This window comes from Pygocentrus nattereri, chromosome 15, assembly GCF_015220715.1.
Source record: "Pygocentrus nattereri isolate fPygNat1 chromosome 15, fPygNat1.pri, whole genome shotgun sequence".
Classification (NCBI taxonomy): Eukaryota; Metazoa; Chordata; class Actinopteri; order Characiformes; family Serrasalmidae; genus Pygocentrus; species Pygocentrus nattereri.
Genome location: NC_051225.1, coordinates 38272462 through 38295849, shown reverse-complemented (window position 1 = coordinate 38295849; position 23388 = coordinate 38272462). Strand labels below are relative to the sequence as shown.

General features: G+C 40.3%; 1 protein-coding gene across 1 annotated transcript in view; it reads right to left on the bottom strand.

Moving 5' to 3' along the window:
- muc5f (mucin 5f) overlaps positions 1 to 22586 on the bottom strand; it is a 55888-nt gene extending 33302 nt beyond the window's left edge. The window contains 25 exon segments of the mRNA XM_037545360.1: positions 417 to 573; positions 691 to 930; positions 1024 to 1203; positions 1305 to 1415; positions 2130 to 2268; positions 4748 to 4899; positions 5038 to 5138; positions 7134 to 7186; positions 7299 to 7551; positions 8196 to 8322; positions 8733 to 8827; positions 8921 to 9085; positions 9182 to 9319; positions 9474 to 9543; positions 10436 to 10546; positions 16080 to 16218; positions 16317 to 16434; positions 16607 to 16735; positions 17758 to 17974; positions 18914 to 19020; positions 19342 to 19432; positions 20513 to 20627; positions 20883 to 21144; positions 22114 to 22167; positions 22486 to 22586. Of these exon segments, the coding sequence (XP_037401257.1) occupies positions 417 to 573; positions 691 to 930; positions 1024 to 1203; positions 1305 to 1415; positions 2130 to 2268; positions 4748 to 4899; positions 5038 to 5138; positions 7134 to 7186; positions 7299 to 7551; positions 8196 to 8322; positions 8733 to 8827; positions 8921 to 9085; positions 9182 to 9319; positions 9474 to 9543; positions 10436 to 10546; positions 16080 to 16218; positions 16317 to 16434; positions 16607 to 16735; positions 17758 to 17974; positions 18914 to 19020; positions 19342 to 19432; positions 20513 to 20627; positions 20883 to 21144; positions 22114 to 22167; positions 22486 to 22564 (3403 nt within the window). The 5' untranslated portion in view covers positions 22565 to 22586.
- Positions 22587 to 23388: the final 802 nt, after the last annotated feature.

Below are 23388 nucleotides of genomic sequence, written 5' to 3'. Positions count from 1 at the left end.
ATCTCATCCTCTCTTCATTTTGCTATGCACTCTCGACCAAAGGAGGGTGGGTTCCTTTTTGAGTCTTGGTCTCTCTTAAAGTTCCTTCCTCTTGCTCTGATTTTTGTCACGGCTGTCTTTGGCCTGCTCACTGAGGCTTAGAGCCAGATTTTCTGTAAGCTGTTAGAACGAGGCCTCTTCTAAAAAGAGCTGAATAAGTAAACTTGACTTGAATACTGTTGTGTGTTGTCCATCTTAGCAGCAGTTTCCATAAAACCCAAAATTCCATGTTATTTTGAACTTATTGAATCTTGAATATTGAATTGAGAATGTTTAAAGACAGTAACTGTACATGGTACAGATATAAAAACTATACCTCTTGAAAAAAACTGGGCGCATGACGCTCCCCTGTATTTAAGAACACTTGAGAAACTCACGGCAGATGCTAGGTGTTCTCCATGCAATGCAGGTTCCAACCGCATTACAGACTTCTGCGTAGGTTGCGACCGCAGTGCACAAACACTCGCAGTCTCCACCAGTATCACAGGCACACGCGTCCCACACACAAGCCTCATAATAGGGAGTGGGATCCACCTTGACAAGAAGAAAAAGTCCAGTTAAGCCTGGAGTGTGTTATCTTAAAAAGAAAGGCAAAGTGAATTAATCGAAGCAAACCGACTGAGCTAACTTCATAAGGTTAAAACAACGTACCTGTGAATGACAGTCTTGGAAGACCTCACTGTTGATGATGCTGCACTGTTTCTGAGCCCAGGACTGCCTGTAGGGGTTAAAGGAACAGGGATTCAGGAGAGTGGCGGCATTGGGGCAGGTGGAGGAATCCTTCCAGCTGTTTCCAAACTCCAAGGCACTGGTCACCACTCCTTGGTTTCTTAAGGTGAAGTCATTCTTTGCATTGCCGTCATAATTTCCGCAGAGGCCGCAGACAGCACCCTGAGAGAGATCAAATAAGGTTCAGAAAATGTCCACTCATGGTATCTGGACGCAGCAGAAAAGTCAGACTTTAGTATGTGGAGATATGCTCACCTTGTATTCTGGACTCAGCTTGATGGATATGCTTGTCTTTCGATCCCACATAAGAATTATGCCATTATCGGCCTCAATCACCAAGTAGATTCCAATGAGCTGGATCTGGTAGGGAATCTCCTCTCCTTGATCCCTTTGCACAACTTGGTAGCTTCCATCCGTTAGTATGAGCTCATTTTTCTGAAAGAAGGAAAGGAAAGAAGTTCTTCTGTTAAGTACTGGTGTGCTAAACAATGATTTTACAACTTTGTATGTACAATTAATGTAAGCCGAGGCCTCACCCCAAGGAAGAGCTTAATAGCCTTGGAGCAGGTTGTGCCGGTGGTTCCACAGGGAACGTTTTCAGTGATGACTCTGAAGGTGGCGCTGGCATTGCTGAGGCCACAGTGATCCTAAAACGGAAAAATGTTTTATTTTACTTCATGAACAGTTAACAGGCATAAACGAATGAATGATTCTGTTATACTCTGCACTTTACACAAACATTCTGCTTAATCTCTTTTTATTTATGAACGTGTTTCTATGTGAATGTATTAGGCAGAAAATGAGATGTTCAATAAAGCTTTTGGATATCTGGATAACATGAGAAGCGATGAATTGTTATTAAAATAGTGTGCCTTGACTGTATGTGCTGTAGGTGCAGATTAGATAGCGATTTACGTCAGAACAGCTTAGATGAGAACTGATTAATAATTCATAGGAAAAAAACACTTGCTCCTATGAAGCATCAAAAACGATTTGGCTGCAAATGGCGCCCCCTTGTGAAGAATTCGTGTCCTGCGAGACGTGAGTGAGCGTCTAAAAACAGACAGATCTCCCTGAACAGCTTTTTGTGTTTGCAGTCAGACCATTCGTTTATGATTAATATACGCCTACAAAAACTAATGAATATGTATTTAGTTCCTTAAAAGCAACATCATTCCACACATTCTGTTCTCGCAGCCCTCAACCATGTGTTCATCATGATAGCGATAAAATATGATGCACCGTGCCGCCTAAATGTGCATGCATGGTGGAATTATGTGACAGTCAGCCAGTGCTACTTAAAATAAATAAAACAAAGTATATAACCACTCAAAGCACTGGAGATTTTTCTCTTCACTTACTCTGACAAGGGTATATTCACAGTCTCCATCAAAGGTGTATCTTTTCCCATCAAATGTGATGTAATGTCCATCGCCGTAAGCTGTGCAGGTTCCATAGCACGGATTTGTGGTGCACTGCCATTTCTTGTCCTTACATGTGCTGCATTCAAACGAAACAAGAGATATGATAGTCAGCAACTAGTTACAGATCGTAAATATGCTTCAATCATTGTGCCTATGATAACCATTGAGCTCCTTAAGGGGGCGTTCAGATGACCCCTTTGTGAACATGGGGCTCGCTTTCAATTAATAAGTGGGTAAGCACAAACAGGAAATGTAGAGGCGATTGATAAACAGACAAATATCTGTCCGCTGCTTCTCCATGTCGAGAGGAGCCAGTTGAGGTGGTTCGGGCATCTTGTTAGGATGCCTCCTGGACGCCTCCCTCGGGAGGTGTCATAGGCAAGTCCACCCGGGAGGAGACCCCGGGGAAGACCCAAGACACGCTGGCGTGACTATATCGCCCAGCTGGCCTGGGAGCACCTCGGAATCCCCCCCAGGGAGCTAGTGGAAGTGGCTGGGGAAAGGGAGGTCTGGGCCTCATTGCTTAGGATGCTGCCCCCGCGACCCGAACCCCGGAGAAGCGGGAGATGATGGATGGATGGATGGATGGATATATATATATATATATATATATAATAAATAGAAAATGTGGACAATATTTCTATAACAGATAACACAAATAACTATGTCCAAAAAGGGCCAAAACTAGATTTTCTCCCATGTTGTTTGAGCAAATGGAAATCCTGAATGTTGGCTGGTGAGCTGTGAATGACATGTGGCACTTTTCAGCACAAAAGCGTTCAACTTAAATGTGTGGTTTCAAAACATGAAGCATGTTGTGCAGGCTGCAGCATTGCCTTTCAGTGTTGGTCCATAGACAGCAATGAAAAAAACTGAGAAACGGTTTGAAAAGGCATCATCTGAGCGTTAATGCAGGGTCAGGTAGGCATCGCCTGTTTCCCTTCAGAAAATGCAGTTTAAAAAATTCCAGTTTAAATTAGTACAGCGTTTGGACGTATAGCAAGCTAAATGAAAAAGAGGTGCAGGTCATCGTGACTAACTTGATATAATTCCTTTTTTGTATTTTTACTATATCATCGTTGGGAGTGACAAGGCTGAACAAGATTAGAAATGAGCAGATCAGAGGGACGGTGAAGGTGGAGCACTTTGGAGATAAAGCCAGAGAGGCCAGGTTGAGATGGTTTGGACATGTGTTGAGGAGGAATAGTGGATATATTGGGCAAAGAATGTTGGAGATGGAGCTGCCGGGTAGAAGGAGAAGAGGTAGACTTCAGAGAAGGTTTATGGATGTAGTGAAGGTGGACATGGAGATGGTTGGTGTGAAAGTAGAGGAGGCAGTGGATGGAGGCAGATGATCTGCTGTGGCGACCCCTAAAGGGAGCAGCCGAAAGAAGAAGAAGAAGAAGAAGAAGACTATATCTTCGCTGTGTTTTTGGCACAGTTTGGAAAAACGAACCGGCATTCTGACCAAAAACTGGCATTTAAAATGTAATTTGTCGTGTTTTGTAACATTCTGTAGTGCAGCAGTGCGTCTGTCAGCTCTAATCTCAGTTTGCCACAATTCACAGTTTGGTATCTTGCGTTTTTGTCTATCAGTGTTCTCTACCTACAGTTCCCACCATGCATTACGTGAATATGTCATAAAAGCTAATAAATACAGATGTGATATTTGGACAGTAACGTTAACTATCTGGCTGCCTTCTCATTAGAAAGCCTCCCTTTTAAGAGACCACTGCAGGAGTCGAATAGGCATGTTTACAGATGAATTAATGGCAGTGTTTTTCATTCTGGTCCGACTTTGAGAACATGTTTGTTTCTTTTTGAAAAAAGTAGATTTTTTTTTATTAGGATCTAATGTTCATGCCCCAGGCATGGTGGTGGTAATATGAGGGGAGACTAACTAAAGAAAAATGGAGAACTTTGAGAACTTGGGCTGGACAGCTTCTCACTGTAGCTAGAAGGCCAAACCCCTCATAGCTGTAGTAAGACTGATGTAGCACTGAGGTGTAGAGATGGGGGGGCGGTAGGCATTGCGAAGCCTTCATCACAGGAACAGAAGGTGATGATGGGTCTTTATAGGGTGTGACATTGGAGGAAGGAGGGGTTTCAGACATGTTCCTCCCCCAAACGTCAGTTATAACATAACTACATTTAATAACCAAGATTTTTAATTTGCTTTTATGTTTTGACTGGGGGCAGTGATGTCCCTCTAGTGCATAAATTAGACAACAACTGTATAGGTAAGTGACACTTTTATAATCCCGCAAATGGGGAAATTTCACCTCCGCATTAAACCCATCCGTGAAGTGAAACACCACATACACACTAGTGAGCACACACACTAGGGGGCAGTGAGCACACTTACCCGGAGCGGTGGGCAGCCCTATCCACGGCACCCGGGGAGCAGTTGGGGGTTAGGTGTCTTGCTCAAGGACACCTCAGTCATGAACTGTTGGTACTGGGGATCAACCTTCCGGTCACAGGGCCAGTTCCCTAACCTCCAGCCCACGACTGCCCCAAATATAGAACAAATTTCAACTGAGATTGAGGTTTACCAGGTATTGCAGTCAACTTTGATGGATTCTCCAGGTTGGTGAAAGACACCATTGTGGACGCAAGGACACAGTTCCTCTTTAATGCAGCCTCCTTGCCCATCGGACACCAGTCCCGAGGGACACACACAGCCCGAGATACACTCTGTACTGATCTGTTGGGAGACAGTTTGTTTTCAGCATACATTCATAGTAAAGTTCAATATATGAAAAGCCAGGAGGTCATATTTCTTGGGTAAAGCCAGAGCAGAAGCATCTTAATTTATCAAACGTTTACACAGGGAATAACTCACACAGGTGAGGTCCAGATTGTTGCAGCTCTTCTGGCACTCAGAGCCTGTAGATCCTGGGGCAGAGTTGGTGCAGTTGAAGAACACCATTGGTGAGGAGCAAGCTGAGGGCAAAAGGTGACACTCAGTAATGCTGACATCCAAAACAATCAGGGCATGTTCTCAGTCAAGAGTCTCACAATTGCTCTGCTGTCTAATGAATGAAGCCCTTTATTGTCACTAGTCACAAGTACCAGTGAAATTAGCCATCAACCCGTCCGTACACATACAATATGAAAAAGGGGGGGGGGGGCAGGACAGGAAGACAGGGATGAGGAAAAGTACACAATACAGAATACATGGGGAAAGGGTAGGAGATAAAAAGCACCCCCCAGACTCTGTTCCTATAGTGCGCGATTTAACATGTAGAAGTAAATTAGATTTTTTTTTTTTCTTTTAGAAAAGAGACAATTTGGCAAAAAATCTAACTGGCACAGTTTCCCCCCTCAAACCAAATGTAGTCAAACAGCCAAGTCATGTTTAATGTTTGAAGTTTGCTTCTTTACTGGCACTATGAGGCTAACGTAGCTAATAAGCAATGATAGCTTGCCTCAACAGTTAGTATGATGCCAACTCGATCATTTATGTGCGGAGTTCAGTGTCTGCAGTCGACTTGATTATTTTCATGGCATTTGGCAGGCGCTCCTGTCCAGAGCGACTTACAATTTGATCAGGAAGGCCAAGGTGGTGTTAGGAGTCTTGCCCAAGGACTCTTATTGATATAGTATAGGGTGTTCACCCAGGCAGGGATTGAACCCCAGTGTACAAGGCAGAGGTGTTACCCACTACACTAACCAACCACAGATTATGTGGTTTATATATATATATATATATGGTTTCTGACACTGTGTGACACTGTTATTAAGTGATACTTTTTTGATCCCACAACCGGGGAAATTCCACCTCCGCATTTAACCCATCCGTGAAGTGAAACACCACATACACACTAGTGAATACACACACACTAGGGGGCAGTGAGCACACTTGCCCAGAGCAGTGGGCAGCCCTATCCACAGCACCCAGGGAGCAGTTGGGGGTTAGGTGTCTTGCTCAAGGACACCTCAGTTATGGACTGTCGGCACTGGGGATCGAACCGGCAACCTTCCGGTCACAGGGCCAGATCCCTAACCTCCAGCCCACGACTGCCCCCAAATGTATTAACATGTATATAAACATTAACAAAATTCAGCCTTTAAGGCGCTGCTGATATTTTTTAGCTATGTGCCATACTTTTGTCAATGTTTATAGTTTGTATAGTGCCAGAAACAACATAAGCAAGTCTATATATTTGTAAGTCTAGTTCTAAAATTAAAGAAGCGAACTTCAGACACCAAACGCGTCTTGGCTGATGAACTACATTTGGGGTGGTCTGCTCCCTGTGTACGTTCAATTTTCCCATTTCTCTAGACTGCGTATTACTCCCTCATAGGACTGAAACTTCTGTGCCAACTATATTTACTCGTAAGTCCCTTCCTTTCCTAGACACATATGACGTATATCCACTAAACTGCCTTACTAGCAGCGTCGTGTGTCATACACTGTTTGCACTATCCCACACTTGGACTTGACCACACGCTAGTCTGTTTGTCTAGTCTGATCCTGTCTATTGTTTGTGCAGGTATTGTACCAACCCGTGTGTTTGTACATGTTATTTGTCTTTCTACATGGGTCTAAAATTATACTTGTAGCAGCGTCACGACAGACTGAAAGTTTGCTCCCCATCCCACTTTTTTTCATCAAAGGCTAAAATTGTTCTGTTGTGCTTTACACTCACGTCATTTTGCACGCTTGAATTTAATTGAATTTAATTACAAATTTGATCAGGCCATTTTAGTAGAACATAAGGGGGCACTCCAAGTAAGAAAATGCCTGATTAATCAATTAAAAGCAGGAAAGACACACTGACTCATATTTTTATGAACACTAGAGGGCAGGGCTGTTCTGTGTGCAGTATCTATCCCACTACAATATGGAAAAGGAGCATTTTTTTCACTAGTGTGGCAATATCACATTATAAGCTAAACTGTGCATGTTCAATATTAAACAGTGGGAGCACTCACTTGGCTCGTCAGTGGAATGTCCGATGCAGCTGATTTGGCCGTCTTTACAGGTGCTGAAATACAAGTTGGTGAAATCTTTAGGAAGAGCGCCAGTAACGGGCTTTCTACTGTCATAATGAGAAAACCAAATGATATCTTTTTGTAAAGACTCTAAATAAGGCCCACCACATGGCACCATCCCTGGTGATGACTTCTCCAGGAGGAATCACTGATCCTTTGAAGTAGCAGGAACATTTAGCTGGCGGGACACATTTCCCGCTTTCATCAAGATACGTTCCAGCTGCGCAGACACATCCGTCCACGGGCTCAAAGGTAACAGCACATGTAAAGTCTGGGTCACTGTGGCAGCGGCATGACTGGTTGCTGGTCTGAACGTCGTAGGAGTAGACCATGGTGCTGGGGCAGGTGGTATAATTCTCTGTGAACAAAAATTACCCAGTTTAGATAAAAACGCATTTAATGTGTAACATATCAGTGAAATGAGCAATACAATATTCAAGATTGTGTGTGTTATTGTGGATAACATGTCTCATCGGTACAGTAGTGCTATTAATTGTATTGCTTTTATACAACAAGTAAAGAATGGTTGGGATAGCGTAGTGGTTAACACCTCTGCCCTGTAGACTGGGGTTCAGTCCCCACCTGGGCAAACACCCTACACTATACCAATAAGAGTCCTTGGGCAAGACTCCTAACACCACCTTGGCCTACCTATGTAAAAATGATCAAATTGTAAGTCGCTCTGGATAAGAGCGTCAGCCAAATGCCAGAAAAGTAAAGTTCAGAGAACAGTTATGAGGCATCAGAGACAGATAAATGAAAAATGTACATGTATGCTTATATTATATTGTTTCTTGCATTACAATATTATTTAATTAATATTAGAACTATGTGACCTTGCTAAACCTCAGGCACTGTTTGAATATTAATTACTTTAACCTGGTAACATTATTATAGGGTCTCTATTGCATGCCTACAAGCAGCCATGAGTAATATTATTTGCTCATAGTCTATGATACCCATACCATTTAAAAGTTAAAGTACTAGAAATGAATCACTTACTGCAGGCTTCATTTCTCCAGCCGTTGAGAAGGATCCCTTTGGCAGCACAGGCGTGCACATACGAAGAAAGTGCTGCGCACATGCAGCTCTCACTCTTCTCACAATTGCAGGAGTCATACATGCAGTTCTGTTGAATGAAAACCAAAAAAAATGGTTATAAAATGATGGTAAAAATATGTCAGTTCTTTTTATCGGGCAATATTTCATGACAATCCTTGACAGGTTATTTCATCATCGATGATTTATTCCCTCTCATTAAGTCAAAACTTGAAAATTGTGTGTAATTGTATATGAATTTAAAGTAAATATAGAAATATTGTCCATTATTATTAGATATCCTCTTAAAATCTGTATCAGCCACAGCATTTTCATAGGCGGTGGAGGGCCTAGTTAAATGCTTGTAAAACCAAAGCTAATGGTAAAAGTGAATACACAAGGTTAAAAGAAGAAATTGCTTGAAAATGGTAAATAAAAACTGAAGTATGTCTAAAAATGGTTATAAACAAAGCACAGATAGGATCATCCACTGTAAGATACCTTTTGATAGAGATCTGGGCTGATCTCACTGTGGCATGGAGCAAACGCTCCATTGGGGTCTGACAGCAGAGAGCACCACTTCTGAGCATATTTCTCTGTAAAAATGTATAACAGTGTTTATTACGGCGCTTCTTAGAATCACACTCTGTAATACGTTTATGAAAGCGAAGAAAAACTTCGAGGCATACCATTTTCCAAGCTAAGACTGCATGGGTTCTCGAAGCTGTTCTTCATTTCAGGGCAGTTAGCTCTGGTCCTCCAGCTGTTGGCGAAGCCTGCACCGGTACCCTCGCAGGACCCAGTCGTAGTGGTGAAATCATCACTTTGCATGTCATTGAAGTTTCCACACAGGCCTGAACACGGAGAATATAAGAGTTGGCTCTGTTGTCCAATCAACATGAGAACTATACATACATAAAAACGAACATATGTGTGAACATTTAACGCACCAAGTAACTTCTGCTTGTGAGTTCCATCCACTGTTATGTAGACCTGCATAATTGGCACGAGCTGAACCTCCATCTGAAGTCCAAAAGAGGTCTGCACGATGACGTAAAACGTGGTCGGTCTGAAAATGTTCACACCCGCTACAAAAAGAAGATAGATGTATGATAAATACTGTTGTTTATTAAGCACGTAGTAGACTGAACATGACTACAAGCTTTCAAAAATTATTTCCAGCAGGCCAGCGCATTTCTACGTTCTAGGTAGGGATCTTACTGAACCTTCGTAGTCACTCACCTGTTGAGAGAGGAAGCTGAGAAAAGATTCTGTTGACAAAGACTTTTCCGTCCGGCTGGATGCTGAACACCTAGAAGGCAGTGGACACATTTAGCATGCAGAAGTGTTTCTGAATTTACAGCCGTTTGTCACTGTGTGTGTTTGCACACTGTGAAATTAGACCTCTGCATTTAACTCATCCATGCAGTGAAACACCCACATACACACTAGTGAACGCACACACTAGGGGGCAGTGAGCACACTTGCCCAGAGTGGTGGGCAGCCCTATCCACGGTGCCAGGGGAGCAGTTGGGGGTTAGGTGTCTTGCTCAAGGGCACCTCAGTCATGGACTGTTGGTGCTGGGGATTGAACCAGCAACCTTCTGGTCACAGGGCCAGATCCCTAACCTCCAGCCCACGACTGCCCCCCAGTTTATCACGGCACTATGAAAGTATTTGTTTCAGTATCTGAAACAAAAGTCCTGTACTAACATACTAACCAGAAGTGAACATGTAAATCACGATATAATAAAATGGTATGACTTTATTGTTACATCGATATTAGCATGATTTCAACAGTGGAGTAGTGTATGTTCGAATTTGCATATATACATGCATGAAATTTGGTGAATCTGCTTATCCATTTATCTTCAAAAGCCTCGGTTCAGGGCGTTATTGATTTACTACAAACTGGATGGGGTATTCTCTCTTAAACTAACTCGTCTGATTCAGCTCAAAAACGAATTCCTGATGTGTTATATTAGATGTCATATCTAGCAGTATATTACACTGTGGACTAAAGCCATAAGTCTTAAGATCTGGGAAAGTGAACATCATTTTGGAATCAAATACTAAATGATGTGACTGATTTAGGAAAGTTTCAAACATTCATGCTGTCACTCTATGGTTAATGTTACAAAACGCCCTGTGTTGAAATGTCTCTGATATACTGGGCAGGTTTATTTGATATGACAATTCCTTACGGTGTTCCCTCCGGAGAGGGCCAGGGTGACCGCCTTCAGACACGTCTCTGTATCGGTCAGACCACATTTTACCAAGTCTCCTACCACCGTGAAGTCTGTGCCATTGGTTTCCTGGAAAAAGAAGAATAAAATTAACAGTAGTGGTATAACAGAGGTGACAAATCAAACGGAGATTTTACGACCCAGTAACCTCTTAAGCTTTGTATATCCATATCTTGAAGGAACTACGTATGAAGCATTTCGAAGGTCCATAAGCATCGTGGCCAAAACAGTTTTAATAGAAATGAAATCATTGTTCTGGATGGATGGATGGATGGATGGATGGATGGATGAAATCATTGTTCTAGTTTCCATTTTTATAATGGCATAGTGGAAGGGCATATGAACACAAACTATAGAACTCCAGTGTTGCAAGCCTCAAATTATATGCGGCAAAATGGGTTTTAAAACTCTGGTAAATGAAACATTCCACACAAGTATCTGTATTCTGTTCTTCAAAGGCAATTTAGACAGATAAAGCTTTTATGTGGCTTCTTCAGAAACTTCAAATTGAATTTTAAAGAAAGACAGTGAGTGTGAGTACAGCGCACAGAAGGCGCTCACAGAAAGAGAGACTGCTGGCAGTTTCAGAAGGTTTCATAAAGCCATTATAAAAGGCACATAGCTAAATAACTAATTGTAATAAAAGTTGAAATCAAGCAAAGAAACTGAGCCTCACTGAGCTCACACAGACATTTTCATGAACAAGGAAAATGCATAACGAAGAGAAAAAATTAATTTCAAGACCATAAGCAAACAATGGTGTTGAACTGAACAGTTGTTCTGGTATGGAACTCATAAGAACTGAAAACAAGGATAAAGAAAGCGCTGAAAAATGAGCGTAAATACTTATGAAGAACTTGAACTGACACAAACTGACCAATCTGCTGCAAGAGAATGTTTCTGATTGTTGCAACCAGAAAATGTCTATGGGTAACCACAAGTATGAATGCAAGAAAAAGTATTTTGCATCAAGAATGTTTTCTTAAGACCCAACAGTCTGTGCTTGGCAGAACAATGAGCTTTTACTAACTCCAAAGCAGTCAAAAAAGGCCCTATAGCCCAAAACAGAGAGCGAATAAGAACATTCACATAGCAATTTCGAAAATATGAGTTCGTAAATAAAAGACATGTTTGGATTAAGACTTTAAGGGCACGTCCAATGACTGTCAACAGGCCCTGAAATGGTTTCCTATTGTAAAGAAATTGGGAACAATGGCCGGGCCTAGAAAGCAGGACCAGTAAGACAAGTAAAATGGAAGAAATTTGAAGGAAACATCTGTATGGTATAGACTTAATGGCTGTAATAGGGAAGAAGAACAGTTGCCAGTAAGAGAGTAAAGTGTGCAGTCACCACCTTATATGAGCAAATAATGCGTCTGTGTGCCTGCATAAGGGGTGACATCAAAGCTGTACAAAGTACAAGTAAATATATAGTCGAAACCAGAATCTTTATTCGCCAAGTACCAGATGGACAGGGTATTTCTCTGGGAATATATGATTCCTTATAGTCTCTGAAGGTATAAGATCTGGAAAGAAGTCTGGAAGTCTAGCAACTCATTTTGGAGTCAAACAAAGTGTAATGTGTTTGATTATGGATTTCCAGAAAATGCTAGCGTGTCAGCACTAAGTTGATGTACAAGTTATAAGATCTGGAAAGAAGTCTGGAAGTCTAGCAACTCATTTTGAAGTCAAACAACGTGTAATGTGTTTGATTGTGGATTTCCAGAAAATGCTAGCGTGTCAGCACTAAGTTGATGTACAAGTTATAAGATCTGGAAAGAAGTCTGGAAGTCTAGCAACTCATTTTGGAGTCAAACAAAGTGTAATGTGTTTGATTGTGGATTTCCAGAAAATGCTAGCGTGTCAGCACTAAGTTGGTGTACAAGTTATAAGATCTGGAAAGAAGTCTGGAAGTCTAGCAACTCATTTTGGAGTCAAACAAAGTGTAATGTGTTTGATTATGGATTTCCAGAAAATGCTAGAGTGTCAGCACTAAGTTGATGTACAAGTTATAAGATCTGGAAAGAAGTGTGGAAGTCTAGAAACTCATTTTGGAGTCAAACAAAGTGTAATGTGTTTGATTGTGGATTTCCAGAAAATGCTAGCGTGTCAGCACTAAGTTGATGTACAAGTTATAAGATCTGGAAAGAAGTCTGGAAGTCTAGAAACTCATTTTGGAGTCAAACAAAGTGTAATGTGTTTGATTGTGGATTTCCAGAAAATGCTAGCGTGTCAGCACTAAGTTGGTGTACAAGTTATAAGATCTGGAAAGAAGTCTGGAAGTCTAGCAACTCATTTTGGAGTCAAACAAAGTGCAATGTGTTTGATTGTGGATTTCCAGAAAATGCTAGCGTGTCAGCACTAAGTTGATGTACAAGTTATAAGATCTGGAAAGAAGTCTGGAAGTCTAGAAACTCATTTTGGAGTCAAACAAAGTGTAATGTGTTTGATTATGGATTTCCAGAAAATGCTAGACTGTCAGCACTAAGTTGGTGTACAAGTTATAAGATCTGGAAAGAAGTCTGGAAGTCTAGCAACTCATTTTGGAGTCAAACAAAGTGTAATGTGTTTGATTATGGATTTCCAGAAAATGCTAGAGTGTCAGCACTAAGTTGATGTACAAGTTATAAGATCTGGAAAGAAGTGTGGAAGTCTAGAAACTCATTTTGGAGTCAAACAAAGTGTAATGTGTTTGATTGTGGATTTCCAGAAAATGCTAGCGTGTCAGCACTAAGTTGGTGTACAAGTTATAAGATCTGGAAAGAAGTCTGGAAGTCTAGCAACTCATTTTGGAGTCAAACAAAGTGTAATGTGTTTGATTGTGGATTTCCAGAAAATGCTAGCGTGTCAGCACTAAGTTGGTGTACAAGTTATAAGATCTGGAAAGAAGTCTGGAAGTCTAGCAACTCATTTTGGAGTCAAACAAAGTGTAATGTGTTTGATTGTGGATTTCCAGAAAATGCTAGCGTGTCAGCACTAAGTTGGTGTACAAGTTATAAGATCTGGAAAGAAGTCTGGAAGTCTAGCAACTCATTTTGGAGTCAAACAAAGTGTAATGTGTTTGATTATGGATTTCCAGAAAATGCTAGAGTGTCAGCACTAAGTTGATGTACAAGTTATAAGATCTGGAAAGAAGTGTGGAAGTCTAGAAACTCATTTTGGAGTCAAACAAAGTGTAATGTGTTTGATTGTGGATTTCCAGAAAATGCTAGCGTGTCAGCACTAAGTTGATGTACAAGTTATAAGATCTGGAAAGAAGTCTGGAAGTCTAGAAACTCATTTTGGAGTCAAACAAAGTGTAATGTGTTTGATTGTGGATTTCCAGAAAATGCTAGCGTGTCAGCACTAAGTTGGTGTACAAGTTATAAGATCTAGAAAGAAGTCTGGAAGTCTAGCAACTCATTTTGGAGTCAAACAAAGTGTAATGTGTTTGATTGTGGATTTCCAGAAAATGCTAGCGTGTCAGCACTAAGTTGATGTACAAGTTATAAGATCTGGAAAGAAGTGTGGAAGTCTAGAAACTCATTTTGGAGTCAAACAAAGTGTAATGTGTTTGATTATGGATTTCCAGAAAATGCTAGACTGTCAGCACTAAGTTGGTGTACAAGTTATAAGATCTGGAAAGAAGTCTGGAAGTCTAGCAACTCATTTTGGAGTCAAACAAAGTGTAATGGGTTTGATTATGGATTTCCAGAAAATGCTAGAGTGTCAGCACTAAGTTGATGTACAAGTTATAAGATCTGGAAAGAAGTGTGGAAGTCTAGAAACTCATTTTGGAGTCAAACAAAGTGTAATGTGTTTGATTATGGATTTCCAGAAAATGCTAGACTGTCAGCACTAAGTTGATGTACAAGTTATAAGATCTGGAAAGAAGTGTGGAAGTCTAGAAACTCATTTTGGAGTCAAACAAAGTGTAATGTGTTTGATTATGGATTTCCAGAAAATGCTAGAGTGTCAGCACTAAGTTGATGTACAAGTTATAAGATCTGGAAAGAAGTGTGGAAGTCTAGAAACTCATTTTGGAGTCAAACAAAGTGTAATGTGTTTGATTATGGATTTCCAGAAAATGCTAGAGTGTCAGCACTAAGTTGATGTACAAGTTATAAGATCTGGAAAGAAGTGTGGAAGTCTAGAAACTCATTTTGGAGTCAAACAAAGTGTAATGTGTTTGATTATGGATTTCCAGAAAATGCTAGAGTGTCAGCACTAAGTTGGTGTACAAGTTATAAGATCTGGAAAGAAGTGTGGAAGTCTAGAAACTCATTTTGGAGTCAAACAAAGTGTAATGTGTTTGATTATGGATTTCCAGAAAATGCTAGACTGTCAGCACTAAGTTGATGTACAAGTTATAAGATCTGGAAAGAAGTGTGGAAGTCTAGCAACTCATTTTGGAGTCAAACAAAGTGTAATGTGTTTGATTGTGGATTTCCAGAAAATGCTAGAGTGTCAGCACTAAGTTGATGTACAAGTTATAAGATCTGGAAAGAAGTCTGGAAGTCTAGAAACTCATTTTGGAGTCAAACAAAGTGTAATGTGTTTGATTATGGATTTCCAGAAAATGCTAGACTGTCAGCACTACGTTGATGTACAAGTTATAAGATCTAGAAAGAAGTCTGGAAGTCTAGCAACTCATTTTGGAGTCAAACAAAGTGTAATGTGTTTGATTGTGGATTTCCAGAAAATGCTAGCGTGTCAGCACTAAGTTGATGTACAAGTTATAAGATCTGGAAAGAAGTCTGGAAGTCTAGCAACTCATTTTGGAGTCAAACAAAGTGTAATGTGTTTGATTGTGGATTTCCAGAAAATGCTAGAGTGTCAGCACTAAGTTGATGTACAAGTTATAAGATCTGGAAAGAAGTCTGGAAGTCTAGCAACTCATTTTGGAGTCAAACAAAGTGTAATGTGTTTGATTGTGGATTTCCAGAAAATGCTAGAGTGTCAGCACTAAGTTGATGTACAAGTTATAAGATCTGGAAAGAAGTCTGGAAGTCTAGCAACTCATTTTGGCATCAAACAAAGTGTAATGTGTTTTATTGTGGATTTCCAGAAAATGCTAGACTGTCAGCACTAAGTTGATGTACAAGTTATAAGATCTGGAAAGAAGTCTGGATGTCTAGAAACTCATTTTGGAGTCAAACAAAGTGTAATGTGTTTGATTATGGATTTCCAGAAAATGCTAGAGTGTCAGCACTAAGTTGATGTACAAGTTATAAGATCTGGAAAGAAGTGTGGAAGTCTAGAAACTCATTTTGGAGTCAAACAAAGTGTAATGTGTTTGATTATGGATTTCCAGAAAATGCTAGAGTGTCAGCACTAAGTTGATGTACAAGTTATAAGATCTGGAAAGAAGTCTGGAAGTCTAGAAACTCATTTTGGAGTCAAACAAAGTGTAATGTGTTTGATTATGGATTTCCAGAAAATGCTAGACTGTCAGCACTACGTTGGTTTAGAATCACTCCAGAAATAAGTAACCAAGTGACAAATTGTTCCAAAAAACGGAAAGAGCGTATGTAAGGTTTGTAGATGCGATGTCTGTAATCAAAGACAAAGTTTCATCTGCACTTCCCAAAATCCAGGAAAACTATGTAGCAGTCACACTGACCTTAACGAGGACGTATGTACAGTCACCATGGAAAGTGTATGCCTTTCCATCGAATGTGGCGATATGAGAGCCTCCCTCCACAGAGCAGGTCGCAGGACAGTCTTTCTCTTTACAGCTCCACTGGTTGGAGGTGCATGTGCTACACAGGGGAGAACATGTAAGATGAATCAGAAACTGTGTGAATGTCAGTCTAGCAGTGTTAGAAGAAGAAGAGAGGTCACAGATAAAGCTTCTCACCATTCTTTGCAGTTGCTGGTGAAGGACTGACCAGGCTGATAGGTTTTTCCATTGTGGGTGCAGGAGCACTGTTCCTGTGTTACACATCCTTTCCCAGTGAGGTCATCAAGCACATAACCTGCGACACAACACATCCGGTCATTTATCTCTACAGACGTCTAGACATTAATGAATTATGATGAAATTCTGGACATTATTGCAACTCGATTCTTTGTGTTTTCTGTCATCTAAGATTTGTCTACAGCTCATTGTTAGTCAGAATAAATGCCTGTTTTAGGAGTCTGCGGTACCTGCTGGGCAGAAGCATCCATCAACGCAGTGTTCTTCACAGACGTGGCTTCTGTCAGGGTTGGAGCAGGTGTTGATGCAGGGGTTCCCACACTCCTGGTGCACCATGTTTGTGTAAGGGCATGTTTTTGCTGTAAAACAGGGCATGCAGATGTATAACAGTGAAGCTTAGCTTTACTCAAAGCTCTGAACTACAGATACCGATACAGCTAAAAGCAACAGCAGTGGACCACATCAGTTTTCACAATATCAGACCTCACTTCCATTCAATTACAGTAATTAGGAAATATTTCAATTAAATGCTTCATGGCATTTCACCACAATTTGATCTGTTTTGATTACATACAGAGTTACTTTTAAATACGTAAACGTGTCTGAAGGGACCGTTAACACAGTAGCAGAAGATATACAATGAAAACAATGCACCAATCTTCTGTCGTTTACATTTAAGTACTCTAAGAAGTTTATTTTGGCCAAAGAAAATGAGCGCATGCACTAGCAATTCATAACTGAGAAGTATATTATTAGAAGTATTTATAGCACACACAATTGTGTGTGCAATAACTCAGAGAGACACTAACTTCATTTAAATAATTTAAATAATTGTAACGGCTTTATACCCGATGTTTCATATTACTATCACAATCACCGCCACCTTACTATATTCTTAAGTACTTAAATCTGGTGTACATACTGTAAATTCTCTATATTGTCTTAAATTATTAGTAAAGTGTTTATTTTTACATAAATGGCTGCAACTGTAACAACTGCAATTTCCCCCTGGATCAATAAAGGAATCTGAATCTGAATCTGATTATATAAACTTCTACAATATGGATCTAAATATTGAAAGAAAAAAAGTATTAAGAGACGTTTTAATCACTATTTTAGGAATTCTGTAAAAAAAAAAGAAGTAAATAAAACTATAAACAATATGCCGTAATATCAGAATCATTTGGATGCAATTTTATATTATTAAAAACGTAGATTCCAAACATTTGGACAGTGATTGCAAACTGTATTGTCTTTAACACATTATAATATTACAGACATAATGCCGTTGAATCGGCATCTTCAGATAGATTTGCACTTCTAATATCTATATAAAGTTTGCTATATAGCTGTGTACATTAAGGCTCTGGATTCAACTTACAGCAGAACTGGTCTGTCCTCCACTGGCCAGGTTTTCCGCCGGCGTGCACACACTGGCGGGAGAACTCTGAGATGGTGCTGCACAGGCAGAAAGAGCTGGAGTTTTTGCTGCACTGGCACATGTCCACCTCACAGGCTTTGATGAAGAAGTCAAGGGCCACGAGGTCCTTACAGCTGCTGAAGGATGGTCCTGAGAACAACTGCTCACACACTGATGTCTACAGAGAGAAGACAAGAGTTTACGCTCACAAAGAGTCAAGAAGAACTTTTTTGTCAACCATCCTATTATTCACTTACCGGCCACTTTATTAGAAACCCCTCTCTGGTAACTTCACTCATCTGTTGATGCAGTTTATTTTAGCCATTCTTCAGCCCAGAGGTCTTTAGACCTTGAGTTCAGTTTCTGGTCTTAGAGTTTGTGATGCTAGGTGGCCAATCAGATACAGTAACACTTCAGCTAACTATCAGTAATTACAAAATTCAGGACCAGAACCTGGATGCAAGGTCTGGATTTGAGGACCTCTGGGCTGGAGGATGGCTAACCCAAACTGTGCATCAGCAGAGGGGTTGAGCTACAAATTATAGAATATCTAGTCAGTGGTGGTCCTGTTATGACCTCTTTCCATTGATGAATGGCCAGTGATTGTAGCTACAAGGCAGGCATTTCTTATAAAATGGCCAGTGAGTGTGGCTACAAGGTAGGTGTTTCTGATAAAATGGCCAGTGAATGTAGCGACAAGATAGATGTTTCTGATAAAATGGCCAATGAGTATAGCTACACAGTAGGTGTTTCTGATAAAATGGCCAGTAAGTGTGGCTACAAGGTAAGTGTTTCTTATAAAATGGCCAGTGAGTGTGGCTACATAGCAGGTGTTTCTAATAAACATCATGTACACATTTAAATTCAGTATTTTGTCTTTAAATTCAATTTTTTTCTGTGACAGGCAGCTCATTATAAACATAACAGTAATAAAAATGCTATATATTTAAATCTTCTTCCAGTTCCAGCATGAAGTAACTTTGATCAATCATTTTGTAAATCAGCCACATGGCTGTAAAGGGTTCAGCCCCTTTATACCAGATTAAACTGCAGTGAAGTCTCTGTCTCTGTCAGACGTGAATATTAATACATTATATCATATTACTCCAGATCTTACCAGCTTGCTGCATGTGCTGTCTGATGAAGTGGATGATGCAGAGCAGCTCTCTGTTGGAGCATCCATCTTGGCAAAGTTTCCATAGTCAGACGCAGATATCTCAACACCTTTATTACACCAAAGAAAAAAGCACAATACTTCTACTCACAATCGGCTATTTGCATGAAGTGGGGAAGGCAAATCTCGTAATGTAAATCATGAATAGCCATGAATGCTTCAATACCCTGTAGCACCACTGCATGGTTTAGTAATATCTGCATATTGTAGGACTGCAATGTTCATAAACAGTAAGAGCGTAAACTTACAACTACAAAATTCACCCAGAAAATCTTCTTAAAGCATAATTCATTGTGTGTGAGTCACTACATCTCAGTAATTAAAACCATGCAGGACAGGGCTTTAAAAAAGTTCTGGATCATAGAACATACCGTTTTTGAAGAACTCATTGTAGAGCTGGACCCCATTAAAGTCGCCACACAGTCCACACGTCTGATTTTTGTACTTGCTGTCCAGTTCAATCTGGAGAAATGAGAGAACGCAATACAGACTGAAGTGGCGTTTCCTGAATTAATGCAGTGTCATGACTTCAAAATACAGTAAGCAAACACACACACACACACACACACACACGCTTTCTAAGCCGCTTCTCCCTCAGGGTCGTGGGGGGGTCGGGAGCCTATCCCAGCGGTCATCGGGCACCCTGGACAGGTCGCCAGTCCATCGCAGGGCAGACAGACAGACAGACAGACAGATACACACACACTCACACCCAGGGGTAATTTAGCACATTTGGCCTGACTGCATGTCTTTGGACTGTGGGAGGAAACCGGAGAACCCGGAGGAAACCCACGCAGACACGGGGAGAACATGCAGACTCCACACAGAGAGGACCCCGGTCACCCAGCTGGGGAATCAAACCCAGGCCCTCCTTGCTGTGAAGTGACAGCGCTACCCACTGCGCCACCGTGCCGCCCCCAGAATACAGTAAGCTACAGCTAAAAATGTATTCAGTATATCCAACATTTATGCTGTTCAAACTATATGTAATAATCAGAACTTGTGCAATATGGTTCACTGTAATGTAAGAGAGCTTTGATTTCTGGGGATTTTTGTTTCCCAGTTTGCTGCTTTGTAAATTAAGTTTGATGACAATTCACTGTAAAGACACAGCGTTAAATCACCACTAGGGGGTTTGCTAGTAGTGATGCACCAAACTGACATACTGTATCAGCCTCAGTACCGACACTGACCGTAAACTGGTGAGGTGTCAGTCAGATATGACAGGTGATGTTGTTTTGTGCTCATGGTTGTTATAAAATTACAGTAGCAGTTTTTCGGCCTCCTAAATCATTGCAGCTTCATTACAACTCCAATTTGTGCAATTTTGAAAAGACTGTTGTTGTACATTCATATTCGTTGTGCGACATTAGCATCCACTGTATATTTATCCTTATTACCTTGTACCTTAAAGGAGCACTAGTATCAGGTTGGTGCTCAGTATAGGCCGACTCTTCGGATATCAGAATCAGGATCAAGTGAGAAAAAAGTTTGCTCAATTTATGTGTGAAGCAACATGTCAGTTTTGAAGTTTTCACTCACCATGAGAGCGTCATCATGATTCCACATGGCTGTGAGCCCCAACTTGGCCGTAACTTTAATGTAGGAGGGGTTTTTCTCAATGAGGACTCCAGAATGGCTGTACGGCAGCGTCACCCTGCGGAAAAAAAGAAACAGTTCAGAAAACTTTCACCAGCATTCAATTCAGTTCCGTTCGCTTCTGTTCAACTCAATTCAGTTATTTTGGTGATTCAGAATTATTTTATATATAATCAGCTGAATGCACGAATGTGGCTGGAGAAATTATTGACACAGAAGTAGAATACAGACAATAAAGACTATCCACAAAGGTTTTATTATTTGTCTATTTCAGGCGACTGTAGAAGACCATAAAAGCGCTGAGTGCACTCACTCCTGGTCATCCACGCTGATGGAGCCATTGGTCAGCTCCACAGCCATGCCCTCCAGCTTCATGGTGATCTTGCTGATGGTGGGATGGCCGTCCACCACCTGCCGTCGCATCTGGATATTGAACTCCTCGTAGCTGCCCCTGCACTGTGAGGTCAAGATGTAGTTGCAGGTGGAGGGCAGTTGGAAGATGTCACCATCAAAAGTCTTGAAGTGGTAGTTCCCCCATGTGCTGCAGACTCGTTCGTTATGAGCGGGGCTGACGCCTGTCGATCAATAATACCAGAGGTATTCAATAAACAATATAACTATTCTGAAACTATAACGAAAGCTTCACTCAACTGCTTTATATATGAATTATTCAATATCTACAAGGTATTATTCAGTAACTACTATGAACTATTCAGTATCTACAATGAATTATTCAGTAACTACTATGAATTATTCAGTATCTACAATGAATTATTCAGTAACTACTATATGTTATTCAGCATCCACTATACATTATTCTGTATCTACTATGGATTATTCAGAATCTACAATACTATTAGTTATTCAGTAACTACTGTACATTATTTAGTATCTACAATGAATTATTCAGTAACTACTACAAGGTATTCAGCATCCACTATAAATTATTCAGTATTGACTATGAATTGTTCAGCAGCTACTATAAATTATTCAGTGATCTTTAATCAAGGTGTTTTAAATTTGCTCATCTTTAATTAATGCAACTGTATGTACTTAAGTCCATTTGCCACACTGTTATAGTACAGCACACTGTGTTAGAGAAATCTGTAAAAAAGTACAGTGTACGTCTACAAGTGGGCTATTTGTTATATTAATTTGCTGTACATCTCTTTAAATACACTGTAACTGACAATAGTAGATTCTACTACATAGTTTTTAATCATCTTTATCTTTGAACAAACTGATATTTTCCAAAAATGAAAATTTTCAGAAATGTAATCAAATTATACTTTAGCAAATAATACTATGAAATATGAACCTTTAGTCCCAAACTTTAGAATTAAGGGTTTAACTTGGAATTAAAGCGAGGCAATTAGTTTTCCAACTGTTTTAAAATGAGCTTTGTTAAAGATCCACTGCATACTTCATATTATATCCTTAAATCAGGGCATAAACCTTGACATAAGAGTTTATAAAGACATTGTAATGTGAGAACTTTGCTGTGATTGTGCTGTGATTATCTGCCTGAGGATACTGATTCTCACCTGAGGTCATGATTATCTTGGTCATTGGAGGGATGATGTTGACAGGTCCATTTGCTGTTGGAGCAAAGGGAAGGTCAGCATGATGTTAGAAACTTGAGTTACACAATTTATAAGCTAACAAAAACACCAGTGCGTTCCATCAGCACTTATTGTTATTATTAATCATCTGTTCAGCTTGAGATTTTCACAATAGAAGGAGCAGAACTGGAAGAACAGGACGTAAGTCTTTCTAAAGGCCCCACATTGGTCAAACAACTCAGCCTTACCGACTAGGAGAAGCAGATTCAGAAAAAGTAATGCTGAATTCTTACGGTTGTTAACAAGAGCAGCTGATCTGGAGTTTCTAATTAAAGAGAAGGTCGTTATCCGTACCTGTCTGTGTGGTGCTTATTCCAAGGGCTAGTACCATCCATCGCAGCGCCCATATCGGAATCATTCTATAATTCCCCATGGTGGCCCTGTGGGTCGACTGATGGCCCACAGGAGTTGAAGTGTGGCTCTTAGCTGAGCTTTAGCCTTTATAAGACCTTCTATTGTGTGAAGGCCAAGGAGGGGCTGAACTTGGCTCCTTACCAACAAGTCAATGGTTTGCTGATTTCAATCTAATTGGCTACTTATGGATTCATGATTTTCGGTGTCATATTAGTGTATGAATTCAAATCTGAGGACTGATTAAGCTATTATTTTTAGTACTATATAGACCTTTAAGAATTCATAGACCTTCTGAAAGGCCTTAACAAATCATCGTTACACAAAATTGACCCTTCATTTATTAACCCTTATTATCCTCAGCTTTATTATCCATTGACTACATAGAAAACAGTGCAAACTGAGTCGATTTCAGCAGTGAGGAATGAAAGCTTGAGCCCTTGTTGGGGTCCTGACCATTTTAAGGGTTACAATCACATTTTAACTGGATTTCATGTTCATGATAAATAGTAATGCATTTAACATTCCTTAGCATGTAACATTTAGCTGAGCACATACCATTACAAGTTGTGTTCCCATGGCATTTTCGCTGTTTACTCGATTGTTTTATCTTATTTTGACTCATACCGCACACGCACATGCTTCTGCAGGCGTGTACTTATTAGAAGATTAATTGTCAATTATGTCTCTTGACCTTATGCTCCTCCTGCCTTTCCCTTTTGTGTCCCTTATCTGGCTGACAGCAAATTTACACAAAGCCATTAAAAGCTTGTGAGTCAAAATGAATAAAAACCCCACGTGTATTTTTTTTGCTCTATCCCACACAAAGTATGTTTCATATCAGTG